General features: G+C 38.8%; 2 protein-coding genes across 2 annotated transcripts in view; both read left to right on the top strand.

Moving 5' to 3' along the window:
- LOC109843351 (mRNA-decapping enzyme-like protein) overlaps positions 1-5,078 on the top strand; it is a 17,672-nt gene extending 12,594 nt beyond the window's left edge. The window contains exons 9-12 of the mRNA XM_020412287.1: positions 3,502-3,680; positions 4,314-4,407; positions 4,510-4,574; positions 4,745-5,078. The gene's annotated coding sequence lies outside the window, so the exon portion shown is untranslated. The remainder of the gene's footprint in view (positions 1-3,501; positions 3,681-4,313; positions 4,408-4,509; positions 4,575-4,744) is intronic.
- LOC109843350 (peptide deformylase 1B, chloroplastic) overlaps positions 7,471-24,441 on the top strand; it is a 35,253-nt gene continuing 18,282 nt past the window's right edge. Inside the window, exons 1-3 of the mRNA XM_020412285.1 lie at positions 7,471-7,774; positions 7,939-8,077; positions 23,556-23,748. Coding sequence (XP_020267874.1) covers positions 7,702-7,774; positions 7,939-8,077; positions 23,556-23,748 — 405 coding nt within the window. The 5' untranslated portion in view covers positions 7,471-7,701. The remainder of the gene's footprint in view (positions 7,775-7,938; positions 8,078-23,555; positions 23,749-24,441) is intronic.

Raw genomic sequence — 24,441 nt, 5'->3', positions numbered from 1 at the left:
GGCTTGAACTTCACTGGGTATGGGACCGTGTCCCATTCGATAGGGTAGGGACGTACCACCCCCAGCTTGTTCATGTTTTGCTGAAGCTTCAGCGCGTTCAGTTGGTCCTGGAACTCGTCGAATCTTTTGTCACGGGTGCTATCCGCGGTGTGCGACGTTCCTATCGATGTTTTGGAGGAGTAATCGGATTGTCGATCATCCTCCGTCTCAGCCGCTGGACGGTGAGGTGGTACCCATTCTTTATCCCTAGTCTGCCGGGGCAAGGGACGTTGGGTTCCCTTCTTTTTCTTCTTGCTCAGCAGTTGCTCCATCATCTCTCTTAGAGAGTCGATGGTCGCCTGCTGTGCCTCCAACTTTTGAGCCATTGTCTGCTCGTGGTTGGTATCGGTCATGTGCGCCCTCGCCTGCGCGTCTTGACTTGAGCGCGAGGTCTGGGATGTGGCCGCCGCCGAATGAACCTCATCTTCGCCGCAGGAGGGAGGTATTAGGGTGGAATAGTCAAACCCAATACTTACCCCCCGGCGACTACGGGTTCGCTGGAATATGCCTTCCTGCCGGCGTCGGGCAGACCGGGTGTTAGGTCTTAAGACGGAGTCCGAGTCTGGCGAGTCGGAGAGTACCGCCTTCCCTTTATCCGTCATGTTGACTGTGGCGGATGAGAGTTCCAGGTCGTCAGCAGCGCGTCTTTTCTGGTGACGGCGCCTTCGACGGGAGGGCCTCGGTCGAGAGGCCTGTTGAGAAAGCCTCTCAAATACCGAAGGTTTCGCCGTTCCAACGCATTGGCAGTCGGCGAGGACCGTGTGGATGAGTCTCTCGCAATGACACTGAGGATTCGCCTCGTGAATAGTGCGTTTGCGAGTCAAGAATTCTCTGAGGTCTTCTACGGGTGGTTGGTGACAACCCCGGGCCTCAGAAGAGTCGCTCTGGTGAGCTGACGAGAGATTTTTGGGCGCTCTCTCTGGCGCGTGTTGGGTGGAACGCCTTGGTGTTGGAGTCAGGCGATCTCGCCTTGACTGGCGAGTCTTCGCGTTTGAGCGAATTCCAGTATGTGGGCGAGTTTCGACCCCGTGTTTAGAAGAGCGGGTTCGGGAGGAACCGCCTATTTCCTTTCCTTTACGTTTATCCGCCAAATGATTATGGCGAGGCTCGCCAGCCTTCGAGGATTCGCCTACTTGGGTAAGCTCGTATGCTCGGTGTGGTTTGTTCGCATCAGGGATATGACCTGAGAAGCGAAGTCCTCCTGAGCGGATGGCTCTGCTGTCCTCGGTTGACGCTCCTGATTTGGAGGGCCTTCTGAGGTCGGGCAGCTTGCCTTCCCGTCTAGTGTTTCTCGGGCCTGTGTGATGGTTCAGGCCATTATGAGAAATGGAGGTTTGGACCCCCTGTCTGACGGGTGTTTGCCGTCGCTGTTGGTTAGTTCTCCCAGCGGGGAGAACGTCACCGTGGGTTGTGGCATTGCGGTTTGTGCCGGAGTGAACCGGCGCTTCCTCCGAGGTAGGTGTCTGTGTGGACCGCTTGGCGATCCATCTGGCAGACCCTTGCCTCTTGCGCTCGATCTCTGGCTTGGCCTTGATCGATCGCGAGGGAGTGGGCTCCTCCGATGAGACTCGGTTGGAACCCTCGGGTGCGGAGGCTTTGACCGTCTGAGGTCGGCCTCGGCGCACAGCTCTGTGGCGTTTGCGGGACGCATTGCCACCCGAGGAGGAGGAGGACAAGTATTCTTCGTACTTGGCCTGGTCGAACTCGATTTCGAGGGACTCTACTGTCGTCCCGATAGTAACCTCATCAAACTGAGCCACCACCATTTCACTCGATGAAACAGCTGCTCCCACTGTGGTCGCCATCTTCTGTAGGGTGAAAATTTGATTCTTCCGAAGAAAGGAGTTTCGTTTGTATTTATAAGAAAGCTTATTACAAACTAACAAATCAAATGTTTACAACAGAAGCAGAGGGAAGGCCCTCTTTGTTTTGTGTGGGGACTTTAGGTGGCTATAGGACGCTTCGCTCGATGCTCGGGTCGAGTCTGCTTCCCTTGGACCGTTTGAATGAGGTTGCTGGAGAGCTTCAGTTCGCAGTAGAAGCTCGGGGCAATGGAGTTCGGGTCTGCTTGGTTCGTCGGCGATCGGAGCTCGGAACTAGGCAGCAGTGCTGTAATGCAAGGATTTGCTAACAGCTTGGTCTCAACTCTTTTTTCTCCAAGTTTTGCGACCTCTCTTCCATCGTGCTGGAAGGGGTTTTTAAATGAAAGAAGGACAGCTTGACTTCTCCTTGAATTGTGGGATGTGACCACATCCTCTTCAGAGACGTCTCGCCGTTCCTCGATACCATGAATGGTCATTCCAGGGATTGTGCTTTATGTCCTGTCACCTACGATGGGAAGGCCCATTCTTGTATGTGAGGCAACAAACGACTGCTATCCGAGTGGATTTGACCAGCATTAATGAACCGCATTTATGAGTTCGCAGATCGATGAAGTGTCTGTCCGATCACTTGTACTGTGCGTGACCGCCCGGCGTGCTTTGAGCACGATGCTTTCTCCTTTCCGGTCAGGAGAGGCGGTGAAGTAGGGGTACAGTACTCGAGTGTGTCTAGCCAGCTTGCCGAGTGCCGACGGATCCAGCTCTTGGTTCAGACAGCCGAGGTGAGTCGCATTTATGAATGCTCAGGTTGACTCGACGCCTGTCCAGTCCTTCGCGCTGTGTGCACTGTGGGCGGCCGTTTGACGGTCCTGGGGTACTGTGCTCTCTCTCCCTTCGGGTCGAGAGAGATGGGAAGGTCCATCTCAGCATGTGGGGTAGTGGATACCCAGCTGTACTGACGGTTTTGGGGCTTGCTGGCGGATTCGACTCCGAACTCGGGCAGGCGAGTTGAGCGAAGAGCGAATTTCCGCCATCCTGATCGACCCTGACTCATGCTGGCGAGTCGACCGCAGGCGAACCTGGACTTGAGTACAGTCGACGTCTACGCGGTTTAGGTCCGTGCCAGAGAACTGGGCGTGCGAACTCTTCTCGTAGGCAAATTTCCTGTAGACCCATAGAGGTATTTTTTACCGTCTACAATTATAAACATTATGCATTTATTATCTTGTCAAATCACACTTCTTTTTATCAGCTCCTAATTCTTTCTGCATAATTGTTTGACTGGCAGTAGGATTCAGGCCTTTGTCCTTGAAATTTTGATGTTTCTGAGACTTTTTTGGTTGGAATTACTTGTTAAGTTGGAGAATTGTTGTCAAATTTCAAGTTATTATGCTGACCTTGTAACTGATATATGAAATTGCAAAAACTTATGTAGGCCCTGTCCATTTTTGCTTACTATGATTATTTAAGCTGTGAAGTGGGACATGTCTATTTGAGAGTGGAAATATTTTGTTGTCCCACCCTGATCCTTAAGGATTTAGTTATCAATTTTGTTGCTAATCTTTTTTTTAAAAAACTATATATCTGATGCCACTCTTTGTTTTCCTGTCAATGACGTGAAACATCACTTTCATTTTTGCAGCGTTGTCATTCTTATCAGCCTACAAATAAATGTTATAGAGTGGGGGCATCTTAGAAAAGGTGTGCATTCTAGAACTCCTATATAGCGTGAAAGCACTGGCTTGCGAACCTTCTCCACCAAATAATTAATGGTCTTCATGATGTGTAATGCGAAACAGTAGCAACATGACATCATGGGAGGTAGATATTTAAATCATATTATAATCATTTCAAAGGTTGTCTTCATATGGTTACTATGCTTTTATATTTTATTTGCAGCTTTCTTCACCTTTCATATCTGCGATTGCCTGTGTGTGTGCCTTGATTGAGTGGGTTGTTAAGAGAAGTGGGATATGTGTCTGCATGTTTGTTCTCTTGTGTTGCCTTAGTTCTTCAAACATCTTTCATGGTGGTCTGGTTCTTTTGTGGATATTGCAAAAACTGGCCAATGTTGTGTGAGCTTTTGCGAGGTTGATGATATTTGTACACAAATGTGGATGCAAGTTGATCGGTTACCATATCACTCAATGACGTTATTCATTCTAATTTCATCAATTAGCTAGGTTTATATCATGATATCAAATTACAATACCAATTCAGTGACTTGCTAATTTCTTTTGCAGTGGCATGTTAGTTCAAGCTCTTAGCCTCTTACATTACCTTTTCCACCAAAAAATTGCCAAACATTATTTCAGTGTCTTTGAAATTTGCTTTATTTTCAGATATATTTAAACTTGTCTTTTTGTCACATCTGGCCATATCAACATGTTGGCAAACCATGTAAAGTGCTATAGTCTGATGACCAAACTTTAGTTAATTTTTTTTTAATTCCAGTTCTGGGCGTTAGGTGGAGCAACCATTTGGGGTTCATTTATTCCTCTGTTTGTTGGGTTATATACTGTACAAAATGCCTATATCGGATTCTTATGTAAGCATCTCATTTCTTGAACTTGAAGTTCCGAAGTAGTCCTGATCATGAGTATTTCTAGATTTGATTCCATTGTTGCTTGTTTCTTATTTATTTTACTAGAAGTTGCATCCAGTATCAGGGCGATAATCAGCCACATCAATTGATTTGTAATCTGAAGAGGTCAGGTATGTTGTAATCTAGCTCTGAAGAATTGTTTTTATTGTTATGTTTAGCATTTTTTTACTTGTTAAAAGCTGTAGATATGAAAAATAATGAATAGCAAAAGACATCGTCATGAATTTACTAGATATGCGTAGACCTTTACCTTTTTTGTCTCCAAAAAATGTGGTTGTAGGGATTCAGATTCAGATTCGCTTATTACTGACATAAACAGACGTAACTCATTTGGTTGCTTGCATTCTTCACCTTCAGCTTGTGCTGTAGAAGATTGCTTATCGAAAAGCCCTCAAGGTCACCAGTTTGATAAGAAGCGCATGACTTCATACACATAGTTTTTCTCCCAGCTACAGAAAGATTGAAATATTCTCCGACAATGTTCGATTATTCATGTTACTTCTGTTTTCGCAACGTGATCTCTGTGGCATTATTTTTTGTATTTTGTATTTTTATGTATGTTGCTCTCCAGGCCACCAGTTTTTCCTCCGTCTTCAATTGTATTTGGATATTACAGAATAAAAGTTTGATAATAGTTTATAGCTGCTTTAATATCCCCCCACCCCCCAACCCCACCCCCACCTAAATATCTGCTGTGGTTAGGACTGTTACCAGAAGTTCTAGCATTAAAAACAAGGAAAGAAAAGATTCTAGCATTAGATTTATTGGTGCTATGAGTTACAGGTGCAGGGAATATGTGGGAGAAGCTTACAAGCGGAACTATCACAAGTTTAGAATTGGTTGTTCTACGGAATCCTATTCTGTTTGCATTGGAATCCATTTTTCTATTTTTCACCGATTTAAACTGTTATAAAGCGAGCATTGTGAAACTCGTAAGTTGACCATTGGAGTCTACAAATAATTCTAGAAAATTTATATTGATGACATACTCTGCATCAGGACATAGAGACTGCTCACTTCAACAATGACAAGCAAATCTAATTGTTTATTGTTTTATTATTTACTTCTAACGTCCTATTCCATGTCTCAAACAACAAGCTGACCACAATTACATTATATAAGAGGGTTGCGATATCTCTATGTCTTTTTCTATCTTTCATTTAGTAACAAAGCAGGACTATACAGTTTTTGTATCTAAAACAGCAATTCTAATCAGAAGCTAGGCATGAAAATAAAAACATTAGCAGAGAAATAGCAAATAACATATTAACATGGCATACTTAGTTGTAACAAACTGTTTCAATGAATGGTGGCTATGCCATCATAAATTGATAGCTAACCTACCATTTAATCATATCAAGAATTTTTCGGATGGTTTGGGCATGGGGAGTCTCAATGGTCTTGTGTTTCATATAGGCTAACACAGTGAACCATATCATATAACGCAAATCAACTTGGCAGTTGAAACCAAGTCAATAGACCAATGGAACTATAGATTTTTAGGGCTTAGTGAATCAGGGAAAGGAGATTATTAATTTCCACAAGTTCTGTCACTATTATTCTCAGTTCTCAAGAAGACCATTCAAAAGAATAAGAGTTCGCCGGATTCTACGACGAGGAAAGATTATGAACAAGTACATATTTAACCACCTCAATCCCTTTCCTTTTACTTACTCACATTAGATGCCACACCTCAATCTCTTTAAAAGGGAGAACAAGTGGTTGCTTAACATAGCCTTCTTGTCACCATGCATCAGGACAAGACGAAAATGCAGGCAGCTTACTAAAAACTCGAGTAGCAAATGATTCAAAAGAAGCTTTGATGAGTCAATAGTTCTATATGTCATTGCTATTAGCCAGTGATAATTCAGTTTCAGTGGACCTATGCTACATCTGAATTTCATTCTTATAAGATGGTTGATTGAAACTCAATGGTGTATATCAAATAAAATTCTTTCATAAAATTATTCATTGTTTTTTATTGTTAAAGACGAAAACAATCTATTTAATCCTTTTTAATTTTTAAATTCTATCCATATATTTGATACATGGTTTAATTTAAATAAATCTTAATAAAATGAATCAATAATAAAATAATAAATAAAACAATTTACCACGTGCATTGCACGTGAAATCCAACTAGTATATTATATATATATATATATATATGCGCGTGCTTGTGTGTTTGCGTTCGGTAGGCTAGGGAGGAATTAACTCTCCTTAATCCCCAAATAAGCCTTTGCAAAACGGGGCCATTAGTGCTAATTAACAAGGTTAACATGTTCGGTCGGTCTTGGCTATTACTAAACTGACTGGAACTGACATAAATTCAAAACTGGGCATAACTCAACCTAATCAGTTCAATGAACTTTGTTTCGGTTCGTTTGGTTTGCGTCTAGACACATCATGTCAGAGCAATCTTAGCCAAAAGAACAATATTTTTCCTTCCTCAATCCTTCCATTCGTTTTTGTCTGAAAGTTGAAAGCCAACGCAGCCCCGACCCCAAACTAAAAGTTGAACCATCCATTAAGATGCATGTGTACGTCTAATAGTTTAGAATTCTCTTTTCATCTAGTGGATAAAGTTGGGTTCGAATACTCTATAATTAAAACCGAATCGGAAATCGGAAACCGAATTGATCTAACGAAAGTCGGTCAGTTTAATTGATTAAATTTAACACCGATCAATGCTCATTCCTATGCATAGCCAAAATCCAAATTCATAATATTTTTAGGGGCAGATTTCTCGAGTACTGCCCTGATATTTTTCGGGTTTCCTGCCCTAACCTTCATAAATTTTGTTAACACCCATGAATGAACCTTGCGTTGTCCCACGACCCCCCTTAAACTTGCAAAATTATCCAAATGATGCCCAAGCGGAGATCGGGGGTACAGGTTAAACTGGTTTCTTTGTCTTTTGGCCACACCCACCCGCTCCGTTAGGGGTCCTGGGGAAAATTGGAAAGTCTGGGCTAGGGGATCGATCAATCAGTGGGATAAAAAATGTAGGACCAGCCCGCGAGGCTACAGCCATCCACCATCACGACCAGCGGATAAAAGAAGAAACCCAGAGAGGAGGCCGGGAGAAAATGGCGATGATGCGAACCCAAGCGTCAAGCGCCCTAATCTCCACCTACGAGTCATCTCTCCTCCTCTCCTCGCGCCAAAAATTATCCATATTCAACCGCCCATCCTTCTCCTCCAAGCTCCTCCCCACGCAACCTCTCTCATGCTCCCATGTCCATTCCACCTCTCTCACAGCGAAACGCCGCTTCTCCTCTCAAGAAGCAACAGCAGAGGCTGCAGAAGAGTACGCTTTCTCGTAAGAGTTTGTGTGTGTTGGGGGTGTGTGTGTTGGGGGGGGGGGGGGGTGGGTGGGTGGTGGTTTCGATCGGTGTGTGTTCTTCAAGATTCTCAGAATTTGGCGGCGATGTTTAGGCATAGTTTAATTGTGTTTGTTTTGTTTCTGTGCAGCTGAGGATTTGTGCTTCAAGTTGCCGTTGAAAATAGTGGAGTACCCTGACCCTGTACTAAGGGCTCGGAACAAGCGCATCAATACCTTTGACGACGGAGTCAAGGAGTTGGTTCACGAGATGTTCGATATAATGTACAAGTAAGTTCCTTTTTGTTGATAGCTGAAAATCTTTGTTACCTTGTTTCTGTGGGGGCAATATCAGATGTATGTAGCGGACAGCTGGATGCAGGGCATTGAGAATTTCAGTCGGAAAAAGAGTTCCTCAATTCATTATGTATTTTAGTGGTGCACTTGACAAACTCGACAAGTTAGCATCTCTAAGATTTTGGAACTTTTTGATTAGATGCTGAAGAACAACAAAGCGGTGAGGTGGGGTATCGGTTGAACTTAATGACATTTGGGCTTTCTAGTGGGACTGACTACCTTCATGAGGTTTTAGAGTAAGAAATTGTTGTTGTGCATTGTGATGATGCGTATGGTGTATAGCAATAGTGAAGAACAACATGTAGGATGTAGAACAACTCTTGAGAGAGCAGAGAATTTAGCCTATTACCAAAAGCGCGTTCTTCACAGTTCGGATTATGTTCCTTGGCTATTTCATGTCTTGTGGCAACATTAGTTGGCCACACAAAGTTAGCACTATGACTACTGCCTTAGAAAGACTCGCATAAAGTAGGGAGCTGTCATGATTGTCATCTCTTTAATGGAGGTTCACCATACGTTTTAGCTCGTTGTTACTCAAATGGGTGGATTCTTTGCGTGTTCAAATTTGGTGCAGTTACATTTGGAAGAACTAAGACAATAATCAACGAAGCTTCAATATTAGCTACCAAAATTTTAAATTTGTTTTCAAAGTAGATTTTGATGCCTCCAACGTGGTAATGGGTGTTGCACCGGGCTAAGAATATTACCAATGCTCCTTCATGAGAAGTTAAGGGAAATCCAAATTAAGTACTCTACAATCTACATAGATACCTATATAGATAAGGAGTTCTATTTTGTAGTGTGTCTTAGTTGGAGCCACTACCTATTGCACTAGGAGCTTCTATAGTACTCCGATGATGAAGGGCTCAAGCCTTTAGATTCACATCATAAACTCTCGACGTTATTCTAGATGGAGTGAGTATTTCAATCCTTTCCACTCAGGGGTGGATTCAGAAACTTTGTCCAGTGAGGGCAAGACTACAAATATAATTACTATATGTTATTTTTAACTACATAGTAGTGATACCAATATCAACCATGGGTGTTTATTTCAAGAATTTGCAAAATAATATGAGAGAAAATTGATATATGAGGTTAGTACTAAACTAGCATATTGACACATACAAAATTGCAAATAACATTAAATTTTTATCTAAACAATTCTTGCCCCTACATGTCAATTACATTATGATGATTTAATATGTACTTACAAGGATTTCTACTAAAAGATGCACTTGCATAGTGTAAATGTTCAAAATAGTAAAACAAGTATAAAATGTATATTTTAACCATGATTTCAATTTAAAAATAAAGATAAAATAATATCTTTAAAAAATTATTGACTAAACTATTGACAATTGTGTGCAAAATTAGAGTAAATCTATTGTTGTAGGCTTTCAAAATACATATAAACTAATTTAATTTGAATAATTTTAGAAAAGAAGTGATGTCAATATCAAGTAGTAGAATGATAAACAACTATTTAGTTGGAATAGATAGAAATGAAACTTTACTGTGAGGGTGAGAGAGTTTGCTTTTTTTAATCCAGTATGGCTGGAGAAGAAGTAATGATTGAGGTGATATTACCACACTCTTTTAAAAAATTACAAAAAACATGAAGGATAGACTACGTTAGAGTGGATTGAGCATAAAAGTAAAATTGGTGTGTGTTTAACAAATGTGTTAGAATTACACCCTTCAATAAACTGTACTCTATAATTTTCATCTTATATCTATAAAAAGTATAGGTGAAAGAAGGAAAAATGTGATGAGAAGGGTGACATTTAAGGCGTCAATGTGGGTAGTTAACCCCACTGCCTCTCCTGTAGATTTGCCATTGCTTTCACTCCTTAAAACACACTTTTGTGCAGAGAATCATGTACCAAATTGTTACATCCCGCCTCATAGAACATGACTTTTGCCATGTAGTCATGGCAATACGGTAATTCTATAATTTTCTACAAAAATCTAGAGTACTTAAGAAGTGTCTAGAGTGTTCTAGAAGCTTTTGAAACATTTCAGAATGTGTAGTCGTCTAGAGCATGATAGAATGTTCTAGAGTAGTGGAGTGTACGAGAATGTTGTAGAATGTAGCAGAGTAGTAGAACTCTCTAGAACCATGAAGAACTATGAAGATTGTAAATGGTCCTAGAGTTTTCCATAAGAGGAGTGTGGAGGTCTATAAATTGGGGAGGACCCTCACTTTCCAAACTATCATTTTAAACTTGTGATTCTTTATGAGTGTAATATAAGAGCTCTCTCTTTGCATTGCTCTCTTGTTTAGCAAGTTAGTTTGATTGTATACGAGTGATAGAGGCTGAACTTAGTGAATTATTCATTTGAGACTTGCTAAGTGCTGCATGTGAGCTTGGAAAAGATTTAAGTTCGTGATAAGTGGTATTAGAGCCTTGTTGCGAGTAAGGCGTATGGGCTACTATTGAGGGAACAATGTTGACTTCATGTGTAGATGATAATGTTTCCATACATTATGGGGAGGAGACTATCCTTTCTCACATCGCTCATCCCAGGAGGGACAGGTCTCATGATATTGTATCAAGCTTCGATGGGCGTCTTCAAGTTGGAGGAGTTCCTTGTCGACTTCAAGAAAAGACTTGAGGCATTAGAAGGAGATAATGAGGAATGGGCTATAGCCATGGTAGGCCTACGAGAGGTGCTCTTCAATCTTTGAGCTCGGGTGGAGTTGTTTGAGAGGATGGCCAACGATATGGTTGTCGAGAAGTAGTCTTTGGTGGATTGCACTAAGAGAGTTTTGAAGCGGCATGAAGAGAAATTGTGCATGTATAACTAAGCCTTTGCCAAACTTAAGAAGGATTGAACTTTATGCCATAAGGTGACAGCCAGTGGTGTGGTTGTAAAAGACTTGCCAAGGTGGAGGTGTCGAAACCCCAACACTACGTTGGAAAGCGTGAGGCAAAGGAAATTAACAATTTCTTTTGGCAAATGGAGAGCTATTGTGAGGCGGTAAGCTTGAATAGAGATGCTAGTCGAGTGAAGACTGCTATGCTGTACTTTACGGAGGATGCTGCTCTATGGTAGTGCATGACGCACCAAGAGTATAGAGAGACGGATCGAGGGCTGCCAAGTTGGATGGAGTTCAAAGAAATTGTTTATGCTTAATTCTCCCAAGAGGTAGATTGGGTTGCAAGAGACAATATGCGAACTCTGAAGCATATGTGAACTAGCCATGACTATGTGAAGGAGTATGTTTCCTTAAAGCTTCAGATGCGTGACAAACCTGATTAGGACCTTTTGTATGATTTTATCAAGGGACTTCAACTGCGAGTACAAGAAATGTGAGGTTATTGACCTAAGGCCTTCACAGAAGTTGTGACCATTAGTGAGTCCTTTGAATTTAATAAGAAGGGCAACTTATCAAAATTTGAGAAGGATAACAAGGGTAAAGGTGAGGGAGCCTTTATAAAGAGTTCTAATAGGTATAATAAGGATAGGCATGACAAGTCCTACAAGTCCAAAGTTTTCTCTATGGACAAGAAGTTTAAACTCAAGGGATGTTACTTCTGCGATGGTATGCATCAATGGAGGGATTGTTCCAAGAGGCAACATTGGAGGAAGTGTTACTAGATGTAGGCCCTTAATGCTATAGTCGAGCAAGAGGAGAGCACACTTGATAAAGAGAAACAAATGGGATCACTGGAGCATCTCAATGCCTTGAATGTCAAACCCTCATTGAAGTCCTCACCTAATGACGGGTTGAGGTACGTGGATGCAATGATCAATGGCAAAGCTGCGCTTGCCATGCTAGACATGGGTGCGACACACAACTTCATAGCAGAGGATGAAGGTAAATGACTTCAATTGATGGTGTCCGAGTCTACAAGTAACATCAAGACAATGAATGCTTCTCCTAAGCCAATTTACGACATTGCACAAGGGGAAGTCATAGTATTGGCACATGGTAGGGAACATTAGAGTTCATGGTGGTACTGATGGAGGACTTTGTGGTCATGTTTGGCATGGATCTCTTCAACCAAGCAAAGGTTGTGCCTACTCCACACTTGGAGCAGACCGTGATCACAAAGGAGACACTATGCATAGTTTCAACCGAGGTATGCACTAAGACAGTTGAATTCTTGTTTGCCATGCAGCTCAAGAAAGGCTTCCAAAAGGGAGAAGTTACCTCTCTGGCAACAAAAGATAATCTAGCATAAGTAGATGGAGAAAGATGCCTCGAGAGACAGCTAAGGTATTGGATGAGTTTTAGGGTATAATGCCATCGGAGTTACATAGGAAGTTGCCACTGAAGAGGGAGATTGATCACTGGATGTAGTTAGTGCTCGATGCTAAACCGTCAACCATGACGCCATACCATATGACCTCGTTGGGGTTAGAAGAGATGAGGAAGCAACTAAAGGCAATGCTGGAATCTACAAATCCAACCATCTAAGTCACTTAATGACTCGCCCGTGCTATTCCAACAGAAGCATGATGGATCACTAAGAATGTGTATGAAACTATCGGGCGTTGAACAAAATCACAATAAAGAACAAATATCCCATTCATTTGATAGCTAACTTATTCGATCAGTTGGGAAAACACGATTCTACACTAAGCTGGATCTAAGTTTGGGGTATTATTAAGTGAGAATAGCTGCAAAGGACGTGCTATGCGTGATAAGGTACGATTCCTATAAATTCCTGGTCATGTTGTTTGGTTTAGCAAATGTCTCAGCTATATTCTGCACTTTGATGAACAATATATTCTAGCCCTATCCGGATCAGTTTGTGGTGGTACCTAGATGACATGTGATCTATATCCCTACCTTAAAAAGAGCACATCGACTACGTGTAAGCTGTGTTTAGACTTCTCTAAGAGAATGAATTATATGTGAAGTAAGAAAAGTGCTCATTTGCAAAAGAAGAATTGTTGTTCTTAGGGCACAAGATTAAGGGCGGGTAGCTGATGATAGATGAGAGCAAGATCAAAGCTATTACGGATTGGAAGAAGCCAATAAAGGTTTCAGAACTTCGCTCTTTCTTCAGATTGGCGAACTACTAATATATGTTCATCCGTGATTACTCTAAGAAGGCGGCTTCACTAATTGACCTCCAAAAGAAGAACACAATATGGGCGTGGATGAAATGTTAAAATCCTTCGAGAACTAAAAAGGGCAATCTGAGGAGTCGGTTCGAACTGAGCAGATCCCAACAAGCTATATGAAGCGCAAACAAACATTTTAAATTTCGCTATTGGTGGAATACTCATGCAAGACATATATTCAATAGCTTTTGTGTAGAGAACCATTGTTTTTATTTTAATCAACGAAGAAATGAAAAGAGAAAAATCAAAAGTTTTCTAACTAAAGTTTCAATTAGCTAATTTAATGTCTGAAATAATGGTTAATTGGAGTTACAAAACTCAAAGGACACTAGAAGCCTTATAAATTTGCATTAAACCCCATGAATTTCATTACACAAAGAAAATAGAAAATGGTGAACAGAGCGCTAAGAAAGAAGGAGCATATAGAAGAGCAGATAGAAGGAAAGAGTAGGACTTAGAAGGTTAGCTATTGTTTTATTTCTTACGTTTGTTCAATTTATAGATTAGCTTAAAATGTTAGCTATTGTTCAGTGTTGTAAATACCAGCCAATAGCGGGGCTATAGCGGTGCGAATAGCGGTCGCGATCCTTCAGCGCTACGCGTAGGGGTTTCGCGGCTGGCTTAAGCGGGAAAATCCGCTATTCATTCGAATAGCGCGTAAAAACGGGTTTTAGCGGGTTAAAAGCGAGTTTTCACGGTTAAAAGCGGATTTTCGCGGTTTAAAGCGGATTTTCGCGGTTAAAAGCGGCTAAACCCGCTATCACACATATTATGATGCTATATTTCTTGAATTTCTTCATAGTTTCATTCATACAACAAAGCTACTAATTGTTATTTACTGATAATATAAGAAATTTACAACTAATTGAATTTTTAGATTTTTTATGAATTTTCTTATTATTTAGGATATTTAAATATATTTAAATTTAACCGCTATTTGACTGTGCGCTATTTGCCGCGATTTTGCCGCAATAGCCCGATATAGCCTTAGCGGTACCTCGCCGCGACGCGCCACGATCCGCTATCAGCAACCTTGCTATTGTTTTATTTCTTAGTTTTGTCCAATTTATAGATTCGCTTATGAATTAAAAGAAATATAACCTATATTACCCGGGTACTTCTATAATGAAGCCGTACCCGTATTGGACACGTACCCGACACTTTCCCGTACCCAAACTTCATGGACACTTCTTGAATATATGCATGCATTTATTAAATATATACTCAATTATGCGATGTGTTAATTTAAAACACTTGTCAAAGACTTCCTGAACGTAGAGCTTACACTTCACATTTGTCTTTGAAACTAATAAGATATGGGTCGGATTCGTTTCAGTTCATACCCAAGTTTAAAACTATATAGTTAATGGGTTGTTTAGATGTCTAGTAAAAAAATGAGTAGTTTACAATTCACGATAATCAATATGATAAAAGAAACTCAAAAATGTGATCTGAATTTTAATTCTAATGACACATGAAGGGGAAATTTTTTTATCTTATGTACAATATTAATTCAATATATATATGTAGTCATGTCCTCGTACCTTATATTTTACAGTTTTGTAGTGTCTTGTACCCGCACCCGTATCAGTGCCCGTGCCCGTTTCCATGCAACTTAGAATATAACCTTTCTAGCTGCCGGCGCCAGTACTGGTGCCCTTCGACAATCTCCGACCTTTTCCCTCGGCTAAGAGCCTCACTTGCATTAGCCACAATGGCCATCAAACCCACCCCAAGTCTTTTGAGTTCAATTACAAAAAAGAAATAGTGTGGTAGAAGATGAAAATGAAAATTGATCTTAGCCCTTACTATGGAAAGGTTTGCTTTTAGGTCTAGAACTTTTAAATAGATGTTTCTATCATTGTAGAAAAAACTCGTTTGGAAACCCATTTTAACATTAACAGAGTCAAAGTGTTACAAAACTCAAGCATAAAATCCATGCTGCATTTAATGCAAAAATATCACTAAAAGGGGTTTTATTGTTGTTACGTTAAGCGTTATTTAACACTTGTTAATTGTGTTACATTGATGATCAGATCTATCAGTGTGGTGATATCTCTACCATCGAAATTAGTTTTATGCTAACTGAAGTAAGTTTGCAACTGAATCCCTCGACACCAATTTTATTTTCACGAAATATCTTAACGATCCCTTGAGCCCATCTTCAATGCCTCCTTCATCTCTTCCCATCCTCTCATTCCTTAGACGAAGAAACTTCTCAACCTCTTCTTCCTCTCGCGCTTTTGACGAAGATAAAGCCTTTCATCGACGGCAAGGCTCAACTCGTCCTTTATCTCCACCGATGATAAGGCTTCTCTCTGGTCTCTCGGTTCCTCTATCACCTCTCAGTTCCTCTATCACCTCTCACCGACAAAGAAAATCTTGACTCCATCTCCACCTTTAATGCCTCTCCAGCTTTTAAATTTTAACTCATTTCGATGAAGATGAAGCCTTCTAAATCCTTACTCCTGTAACTCTTCCAGTTCTCCTTCATGTTTGAAAATTTTGATCATATTATTTATTAAAGTCATTATGAATAGTTAGTATTTATAAAATATCTAATTAATTAATAAACAAAATAACCTATGTTATGCATTACATTTTTTCTTACATTTCCCCCTTAACCCTTAATAGAAGGTAGAGCGTTATGTAATGCGTTATCATCATTTTTAACATTTGTTTCTATAAAGACCTATTTAACGGAATTCACCTTTAGCCCTATATTTGCAGAAGCGTTAGATCTAGTAACAATAGTATAAAATTAGAATTAATAAAGAATTAACTTTAGATAGAAAGTGAGAATAGTTATTCGTTGTTTGGATTAGGAAATTTGCACATTTCATTAATTCATGTTTATAGGTTTAAGCGAAGAGTAAGATATTTGGAGTACGATTCTCTAGAGTGTTGTCAAATTTCTAAAGGTGAGTAGACTTGTTTGGTTAGTTATTTTTTTATATTTTGAAAATTTATTTCATGTATTAGTATGGTACAAATCGTAAATTTAATATATTATTCAAATGTTGGTTCAAACATGTATATTGTGTACATACATATGAAGATGCAAGAGTGTGAAAATGTTTTAGTTATTTAATAACTAATTTAATGAGTATTGTTGAAATATTTCTTATATACTGAGTACACATATGAAGATGCAAGAGTTGTCAAATATCCTAAATACGATTAGGTTTAAAACTAAAAGATTCTTTTGTGAAGTAATACAAGGAAAATGAGAATATTGCAAATGAAGTGTTTATCAATTGAAAATGTCTTTTCAAGTCAATTGTTTTAGATGCTAAAACTTCTTAGAAGTCGATTATGGAGTGAAGTGATTTGTTTAAGCCTATCATCTGATATCGAATGCATCGAACAATAATAAAGTAGCCTTTTTGGAGAAAAAGTTAAGTTGCCTTCGGGCAATCTATGTTATTGTTGGATATATTCTATCTCCTGATTGACTATAGTGATTGTTGTGCATCCCCATGCTACTGGGCTATAATTTTCATAGCCTTAGTGCGACAACTGAGGAAATTTTGCAAAATGTTATAGATAGGCTTCTATAGTTTAAAAGTATTTTTGTGCTCATTTCATATTGTTTTCCTAAAATTACATGTTTTTATAACGTTGTTACATGCTATACAAGAATGTTCTTTTATTCAATATCTTATGTTTTCCCCAATAGTTCTTTAGTAGTTTGTTTAAATAATAGTATTGATAATTGTTTGAACTTGTTTGTCCCACTAATGAGAAGTTGTCTACTCAGTGAATGTAAACTCACCCCATTGTTTTCAATCTTTTTTCAGATGAGAATTGGACAACTTTATCTATAACTTACAGGTTTGGGACATGAAAAGGATCTATTAGAGAGTGCTTTGATGCTAAGAGCTCATAGATAGCTTAGAGTTCCTTATGTTGATGTAATAAAAGTCTTTTGACTCATTAGAATTAATTTGTTAAATGCAGTTTTCACTTGAGACTTCTATATGAATAGTTTGTTTTGTGTGAAATTTTATTTTTAATATGGAAGTGCATAACAAGCTTAGCACGTGCTTTCGCATGTGTCGTAATTGTCATTCGTCTCAAGATATGCTGCGTATTTTGTGGGCGTGACATTATGAGAGCAATAAGCTGAATGATATAGAGCATCGATATGCAGTACAAGAGAAGGAAATGATCGCGGTGGTGCATTGCCTATGGACATAGAGGTACTACTTATTAGGATCGAAGTTCGTGATAAAGATGGACAATGCGGCACTAATCTATTTTCAAACACAAAAGAAATTAACGCCGAAGCAAAGATTGTTGGCAAGATTTCTTAATCGAGTTTGACTATAATTTTGAGCGTAAGCCGAGCAAAGCTAACATGTGGCAAATGCGCTTAGCAGGAAGGCAGTAGTGTTGTCAAGGCGTAATGTAGGGCGCTAAGTCGCTTTATGCGTATCATGCGCAAGGCGCAAGGTGTTGTGCGCGCCTCAGTAAAGCAAGATGCATACTACAAACAAAATTATTTGATACATATATCAAAGTAAGTAAACGTGTTTATGATTTTTTGTATAAAAAATATGCCAAGATAATAACCTCACCTGTCAAATTACAAATAGGGTCCTAGTTCATAATCTTAGCATTAGTTAAAATAGTGTTAATGTCAATTTAACTCTACCCTTCTATATTTTCAGTAATTATCACGTTAAAGTATATAAAAGAACATTTGCTATAAAATCATACATTCATAATTATCAAATTATTAATAACTGATGTCATAATATTTGGAATAATAGTTTCTGATTTCTGAATCGATGTTCAAGTTTTCCAGATATATAAGTAGTAATAACAAAAGAAAAAATGGGAAAATGAGAAAAAAGATAGTAGGGTAGACAATAATATGGGGGAAAAGGAGAAAGAGAATGAAGAAATAAAGGCAGAAAAGATGGTCAGAGAAGGAATAAAAAGATGTAGTAGAATGATCTAGAGAATAGTGTGGGATAGTGTGGCGCACTGAGGTGTATCGAGGAGCGAGGCACAATGAGGTGCACTGAGGTGCATGGAGGCACAATGAGGCACGTGCCTCACTTACATGATGTGCCCTGTACCTTACGCGAGGCTCATTTCCACGGCCTCGAAGTACAGCGCGCTTAAGATAACACTGGAAGGTAGAGCTGAATCATCTAGTGGCAGTTGATGGAGATATCGTCTTGAATATCAAAGAAGGCATGATTCTAGATCTCGTCGCTAAGGGCTTGATGGTTCTTGCTAACGAGGGCAAGGCTCGAAGATTTTTGGAGGAGGATGCTATTCTCTACATAAAAGGAAGGTGCATCTGTGTCCCTAAGTGGAGTAACCTATAGAGGGTCATTATAAAAGAAGCCATGACTCGATGTGGGCAGGACATCTAGGCTAGCAACACGCGAAACTACTTGAGATGACATACTATTAGCGACAATCATGAGACGATGTGGAGATTTATGTGCGAACTTGCTTGGTGTGTCAACAAGACAAGCCAAACAACCAATTGCCTGGAGGCTTGTTATAACCCTTACCTATTGAGGAGTGTTTATGGGAAACAATGACCATGAACTTTATCGTTAGCGATAGAGACCCTCGGTTAACTAAAAAGCTGTGGACAAAGATGTTCAAAATGTTAGGATGTAATTTGCACTCGACTAGGTTTCATCTGCAGAATTGGCCAAGAGCCAATGCCTTGTTGGAGTTGTATTTGAGGCACTTTGTGAATGTTGACCAATGAGATTGAGCTATATTGCTTGATATCACCAATTCTCATACAACTTGCTTAAAAGCAAGTCAACCAGTTAGAGTCCATTGGAAGTGACAGGTCAATGACCACTTACTCCTCACACTATAGTTTTTGGCGACAAGTACGAATGAAATTTTTTTTCAGCATACTCGTTGACCAAGGGTTGGATAGAACAAACAGACTTGACGAGGATGTATATGGAGGATAAGCCTGCTAAGAAGTGAAGAAGTGAGCGATTAAAAGGCAATAGGATGTGAACTTCCTATCGGGTAAAAAGTGATGATCAAGCTGCTACCACAATAACACAAGATCTTCAGGAAGGTACACAAACTGTTGATAAGAAAATATCAATGCTTGTTTGAAGTGGTGCAGAAGGCTAGAGAAGTGGCCTATCGGCTTGAGTTACCACCAAAATTGAAGATCCATCCCTGTTCCACGTGAGTATGCTTAAGTCTTATCATGAATAGCTGGAAGGTCGAAGTTGAGGTTGGTCATCAAGTGCAGCTACGTCAGTGGTTGACTGATACAACAAGGACGTCAAAGAGATACTTGACAATCGTATTGTTCAAAAATGCAGAGTGCCATAGAAGAAGAAATACTTGGTGAAATGGAAGGTATTACGTGAAAGTAAGGCTAGCTGGGAGCCCACTGACATGAATGATAGTTCATGAAAAGGATCGGAGAGTATCATGAAGAGCCGATGAAGGCATCACCGAATTAGGTGGGGAGAATGTTACACCTTGCCTCAAAGAACATGACTTTTGCCATGTAGAGGCGGTGCACTAATTCTACAAATTTTTATAATAATCTAGAGTGTTCTAGAAGTGTCTAGAATGTGAAGTGCTCGGCTGTGGAGCTCATCATCTATATCTTTTTTCTTTAAATGAAGAGTGCAAATTTTATATATTTTTTATCCAAATAACCATTCTCAACTGATCACTATGCTTTCGGTCTAGAATGTGAAGTGTTGGGGTGTGGAGCCCATCATCTATATCTTTTTTCTTTAAATGAAGAGTGTAATTTTTATATTGTTTTATCCAAATAATCATTTTCAACTGATCACTATGCTTTCGTCCCTAATCATTAGGTATCACAGCTGAAGAGATCCACCATTTCAGCTTCAACCTCTGCAATACAACAACTCAAAATCCATCAACGATATCTAACTTTAAACTCGAGGTTGAGTTTTCTTTGGGGAGGAAAGATTTGATGCAGGATAGATCCTGTAGAAGATCTGATGAAGATTTCACTTAGGACTAAGACTGGACTAAGACATGAATCACCTAGAAAATGCTTCTTCAATATACGAATTTAATCATCACCTTTCTCGAGCTTAGCAAGCTTCTTTCTTATTGGCATGCTTAACACAATTCATTCTTTTTATGGGAACTCTCTCATATATTTCCTTATGGAGTTCCTTGACGGTCTTAGCTTGTTCTTTAGCATCTCCACTTAATGGAGTATAGCAGCCAGTGGAATATGATTTAAAAGGACTTAAAGGATATCGACTATACACAAATTCAAAAGGACATCTCCTAGTAGCAAAGTAGCTTGACTTGTTGAGTTATTTCAAGCAGACTCTATTTGCTCATATCAATGCATTGATTAATATATTTATCGATACAATACCAACAGAATTCCAAAGGCTTCCAATTACAATATCCTTCTGAGCACTTGTTTGAAGATGTATTGTTGAACTAAGTGGATGCTAAGTTCCCATTTTATTCACAGAGTACACTAAAAGAGACAAGTGAAACTCCAAATCCTCATCAATGTGATAGGTTTTAGAGCCATGCAAATTTACGAACCTTTGAAAATGAAGTTTAACTACATAAATTGCATCATATTTAGTGCAACTAGGTACAAAAAAAATCCAATCTCCAAAAAACTTGTTAATAAATACCAAGACTAAATCTTAATTTTGTTTAGGGAAGAACCAAATCCATGCAAAAATCCTTATATGAAGAATAGGGCACCAGATTTGGGTGAGTATGGCACTATGGCCCTATTCCTTTTCACAACCTAGCTTTTTTATGTGGAAAGTCTAACGATGTTTTACAGAGCATATAACGTGTCTTTCTAATATTATGAGTTAGTCACTACATTTAGTAGTATATATAATATTATATATATTACTATGCAATCCTCAATCTGGCTCTTATGACTTGGATGGTTAGTATTGTTTACATTATAGTCATGTAATGCTATGTAAGTGGATTATGTGTTAGCTTTGAAATAATAATAATGGTAATATAAAAATACATAGATGAAATCCACCTTTGCACTAGCCAATAAAAAAGATAGAAGTGGTAAGGATGAACTAAGACGGTGAAAGATGACACTAGAGGGTACACGTCATTTTTATGAGAGCTTAGTGAATGCCAACTTTGGCAAGCCAGCATGGTAAACCAACTATAAATAGCCACAGAGAGTAGTATGATAGTATTTGAACTAAGATATCTAGCTAAAAGTGAGTGGAAAGAAGAATAATGATTGGTCAAGACTTAAGAAGCATATGAGATGTAGAGTTTGCTTAATGTGTCAAGCTTTCTAAATTGCTGACTGAACCAAGAGATAGTGCTCCCTAAGATCCACAGGGAAAAGAAAAAGAGAGTGAGATTACCATCTATTCTATTAACTTTTTAGTTATATTATTACATGTATATCATTTATTTTCTAGAAATGATTATTCTTATAATTTTTTTTGAGAAATATAAACAAAAATTCGTTTAAATCATTTTGACAGTGTCATTTTGCCTTTATTATTTATAGAGTGCATATTTAACAGTGTCATTTTGCCTTTATTATTTATAGAGTGCTTATTGATCAAAGACTGTTACAATCGTTTCACTATTTAAGTTTGCTTGTCCATGCATACTATATACAACCTCACGACCATAAATATTGATTGGTAACACTGAAAAGGAACCGTCAGTATTGTTTGGGTATATTGATTGATTGGCACATATCCGGATTATGCGTGGACTAAGCCTTCAAATCTTTATTATTATTGTTATTGTTTTATTGTGGATGGGAAATAAGGGGCTATCTACAGGTAAAAAGGTCATTGAGGAAGTCGCATCTCATGCATTATCAATGGTTCTTTTGTTTTTATTTAATTGTAAATTTCTTTGATTACTAGATCGTCATGACTTTAATATACAATAAATACATTGTAATCTCACTGTGCTAGCATAGCCCATCCTTTTATTAACCCATCTTTTTTAGATCAAGAGTAAGCATAGATTGCACATCGCTGCAGAATGCGAAGAATAAGAAAAGATAAAGGGTGTGTTGGGTATGTACTTTGTAAAATGAGCTTGGGGAAAATAGTTTGTTAATGTAATACACATATGTGACATAGTAGTGAAAAGAGTTTGTGATTTTTGACTCGCACTCTGGATTAGATCCTATAAAATAAGTCTAAATTGGGGTGTGACTAGTTCCCTAATTAGTTAGGCCGTATATGATGTTGATAATTCCTTATTTTGCTCTGTATGTCTACCAGAAATGTAAGCATATTTCTGATTAGCTTACTATTTGATCTTTCTTCATTCAGCTTTCCAAAGTAAAACTCTATTTATATTGAAATTTCTTTGTCAATAAATATATGGCTATTATAAATTGCTTGTTTATGGTTGTAGCAAAAACTTGTTTTTTTAATGAATAAATTTTTTTGGAGACGTATTCTATTGTACTATTTCTCTGTCTCTAGTCTCTCCTTGTTCATGAAGGGATGGGGGTTCTGTGGAATAGTGAGGTATTTCATATATTTCGAATAGCTGAGCAAGGTTGTTATTTTAGTTGTCCTTGGTTTTAACTAGTCTGCCTTTTGTGTCTTTCCTCGAGCTAGAGCCAGTGACTTCAGATGCCCCATCTGAATGCTTGCATTGCATCAAATTTGTACCTCATACCATTGTTCATGCTATGGCAGATGCACCAATTGTTTAGAACCTGATATTCTTTTTCAAAATAAATTAGTGAATTCATTGCCCATGTCATTTTTATATCAGAAGTGACAATGCCATTTTACTTCTCATGGCAGGTTAGACCGTTATTCATGTCATATTTAATTACGCTTAAAGTTAATCCTGGTGGAAACTTTTGTAACTTCTATATCTTCTGCTTCTTTTATAGTGCCGCTAGTAGATATTAAGTCCTTATATAATGTGAAATTACTTGTAATGTGGCAGCCTTTCACCATCAATAAAATTAAAACTGGAGTTTCTTTTTAGGATTTTAATATATCTTTATTTTATCTTTAGAGATTTTCTTTAGCTTTCCAGCTCTAACTACAGATGTTCATGATGATAAATTAATAATATGTTGTCTTCTGGAAGAAATTATTTCTCACATGTTTTTTTAATTTTATGCTTCAACCATATCTTATACTATCTTTTACACAGAAAGCGAAGCTTTCCATGTAACGTATTTAGCTTTTCATATGTATCCCAAATCCCACCTCCAGTTACCACCCTGTCCATACCCATTTTCTCAAGATCCTTCTCATTCCACTATTTTCTAATTTTTATTGCTTGATACTCGTGGAAATTTTAGCAACACTATTCTCTTTTATATACACAGAACTGATGGAATAGGTCTTTCAGCACCCCAAGTTGGAATAAATGTTCAGCTTATGGTATTTAATGCTGCTGGTGAACGTGGTGAAGGAGAGGAAATCGTCCTGGTAAACCCAGTAATTTACAAAGCTTCAAAAAAGACTACACTTTACAATGAGGGCTGCTTGTCATTTCCAGGAATCCTTGCAGATGTACAGGTGAAAATCTTCTTACTAGTTGCTTTATCTGTGTTTAAATTGTTCTGAAAGCAGCCATGCATTAATCTGAGACGATGTAATAAACTAGTACTAAATCATGAATTCCAAGAATAAATTCCTTCTGATTAAATACTCAACAGCCCTGCTGAGTGTGAGGTGTCCGCTCTCTGGATGCCTGTACCCTCCTATTGGACTGTACTCTTCCCACATCTTTTGCTTCCTGAATAGCTAAGTAACAGGGCACTACTCTTCCCACATCTTTTGTTTTCTGAATGGCTAAGCAAAAGGGCACGGACACGAGTACGACACAGACTTAAGACATTGATGCAAGGCATCACACGTCTTCAAAGGTAGGACACAACGACATGTCAACATGACATTAGAGTACACACGCATACGTATATTTCATATGTTTACATATATATATGGATGCATATGTATCTATATAATGAGTTTTGCATATTGGCTCGCGGGCCCGCCGCGAGCCAACTCCGCGTGAGGAGGGGGCTTGCCTACCCTCCTTCACGCGAGTTGGCTCGCGACGGCCCCCGCGAGCAAAAAGCATTTTCGCTATATAATATAAGTATGCGTATGTACTCTCTCTCTCTCTCTCTCTCATATATATAATATAATATATATTATATAATATTAATATATATATGAGTATGCTTGGTATCAAACACAAAAAGTTAT

Source organism: Asparagus officinalis, chromosome 5 (assembly GCF_001876935.1).
Source record: "Asparagus officinalis chromosome 5, Aspof.V1, whole genome shotgun sequence".
NCBI lineage: Eukaryota > Viridiplantae > Streptophyta > Magnoliopsida > Asparagales > Asparagaceae > Asparagus > Asparagus officinalis.
Note: the sequence above shows the minus strand (reverse complement) of the source record. Positions and strands in the feature narration are given on the sequence as shown.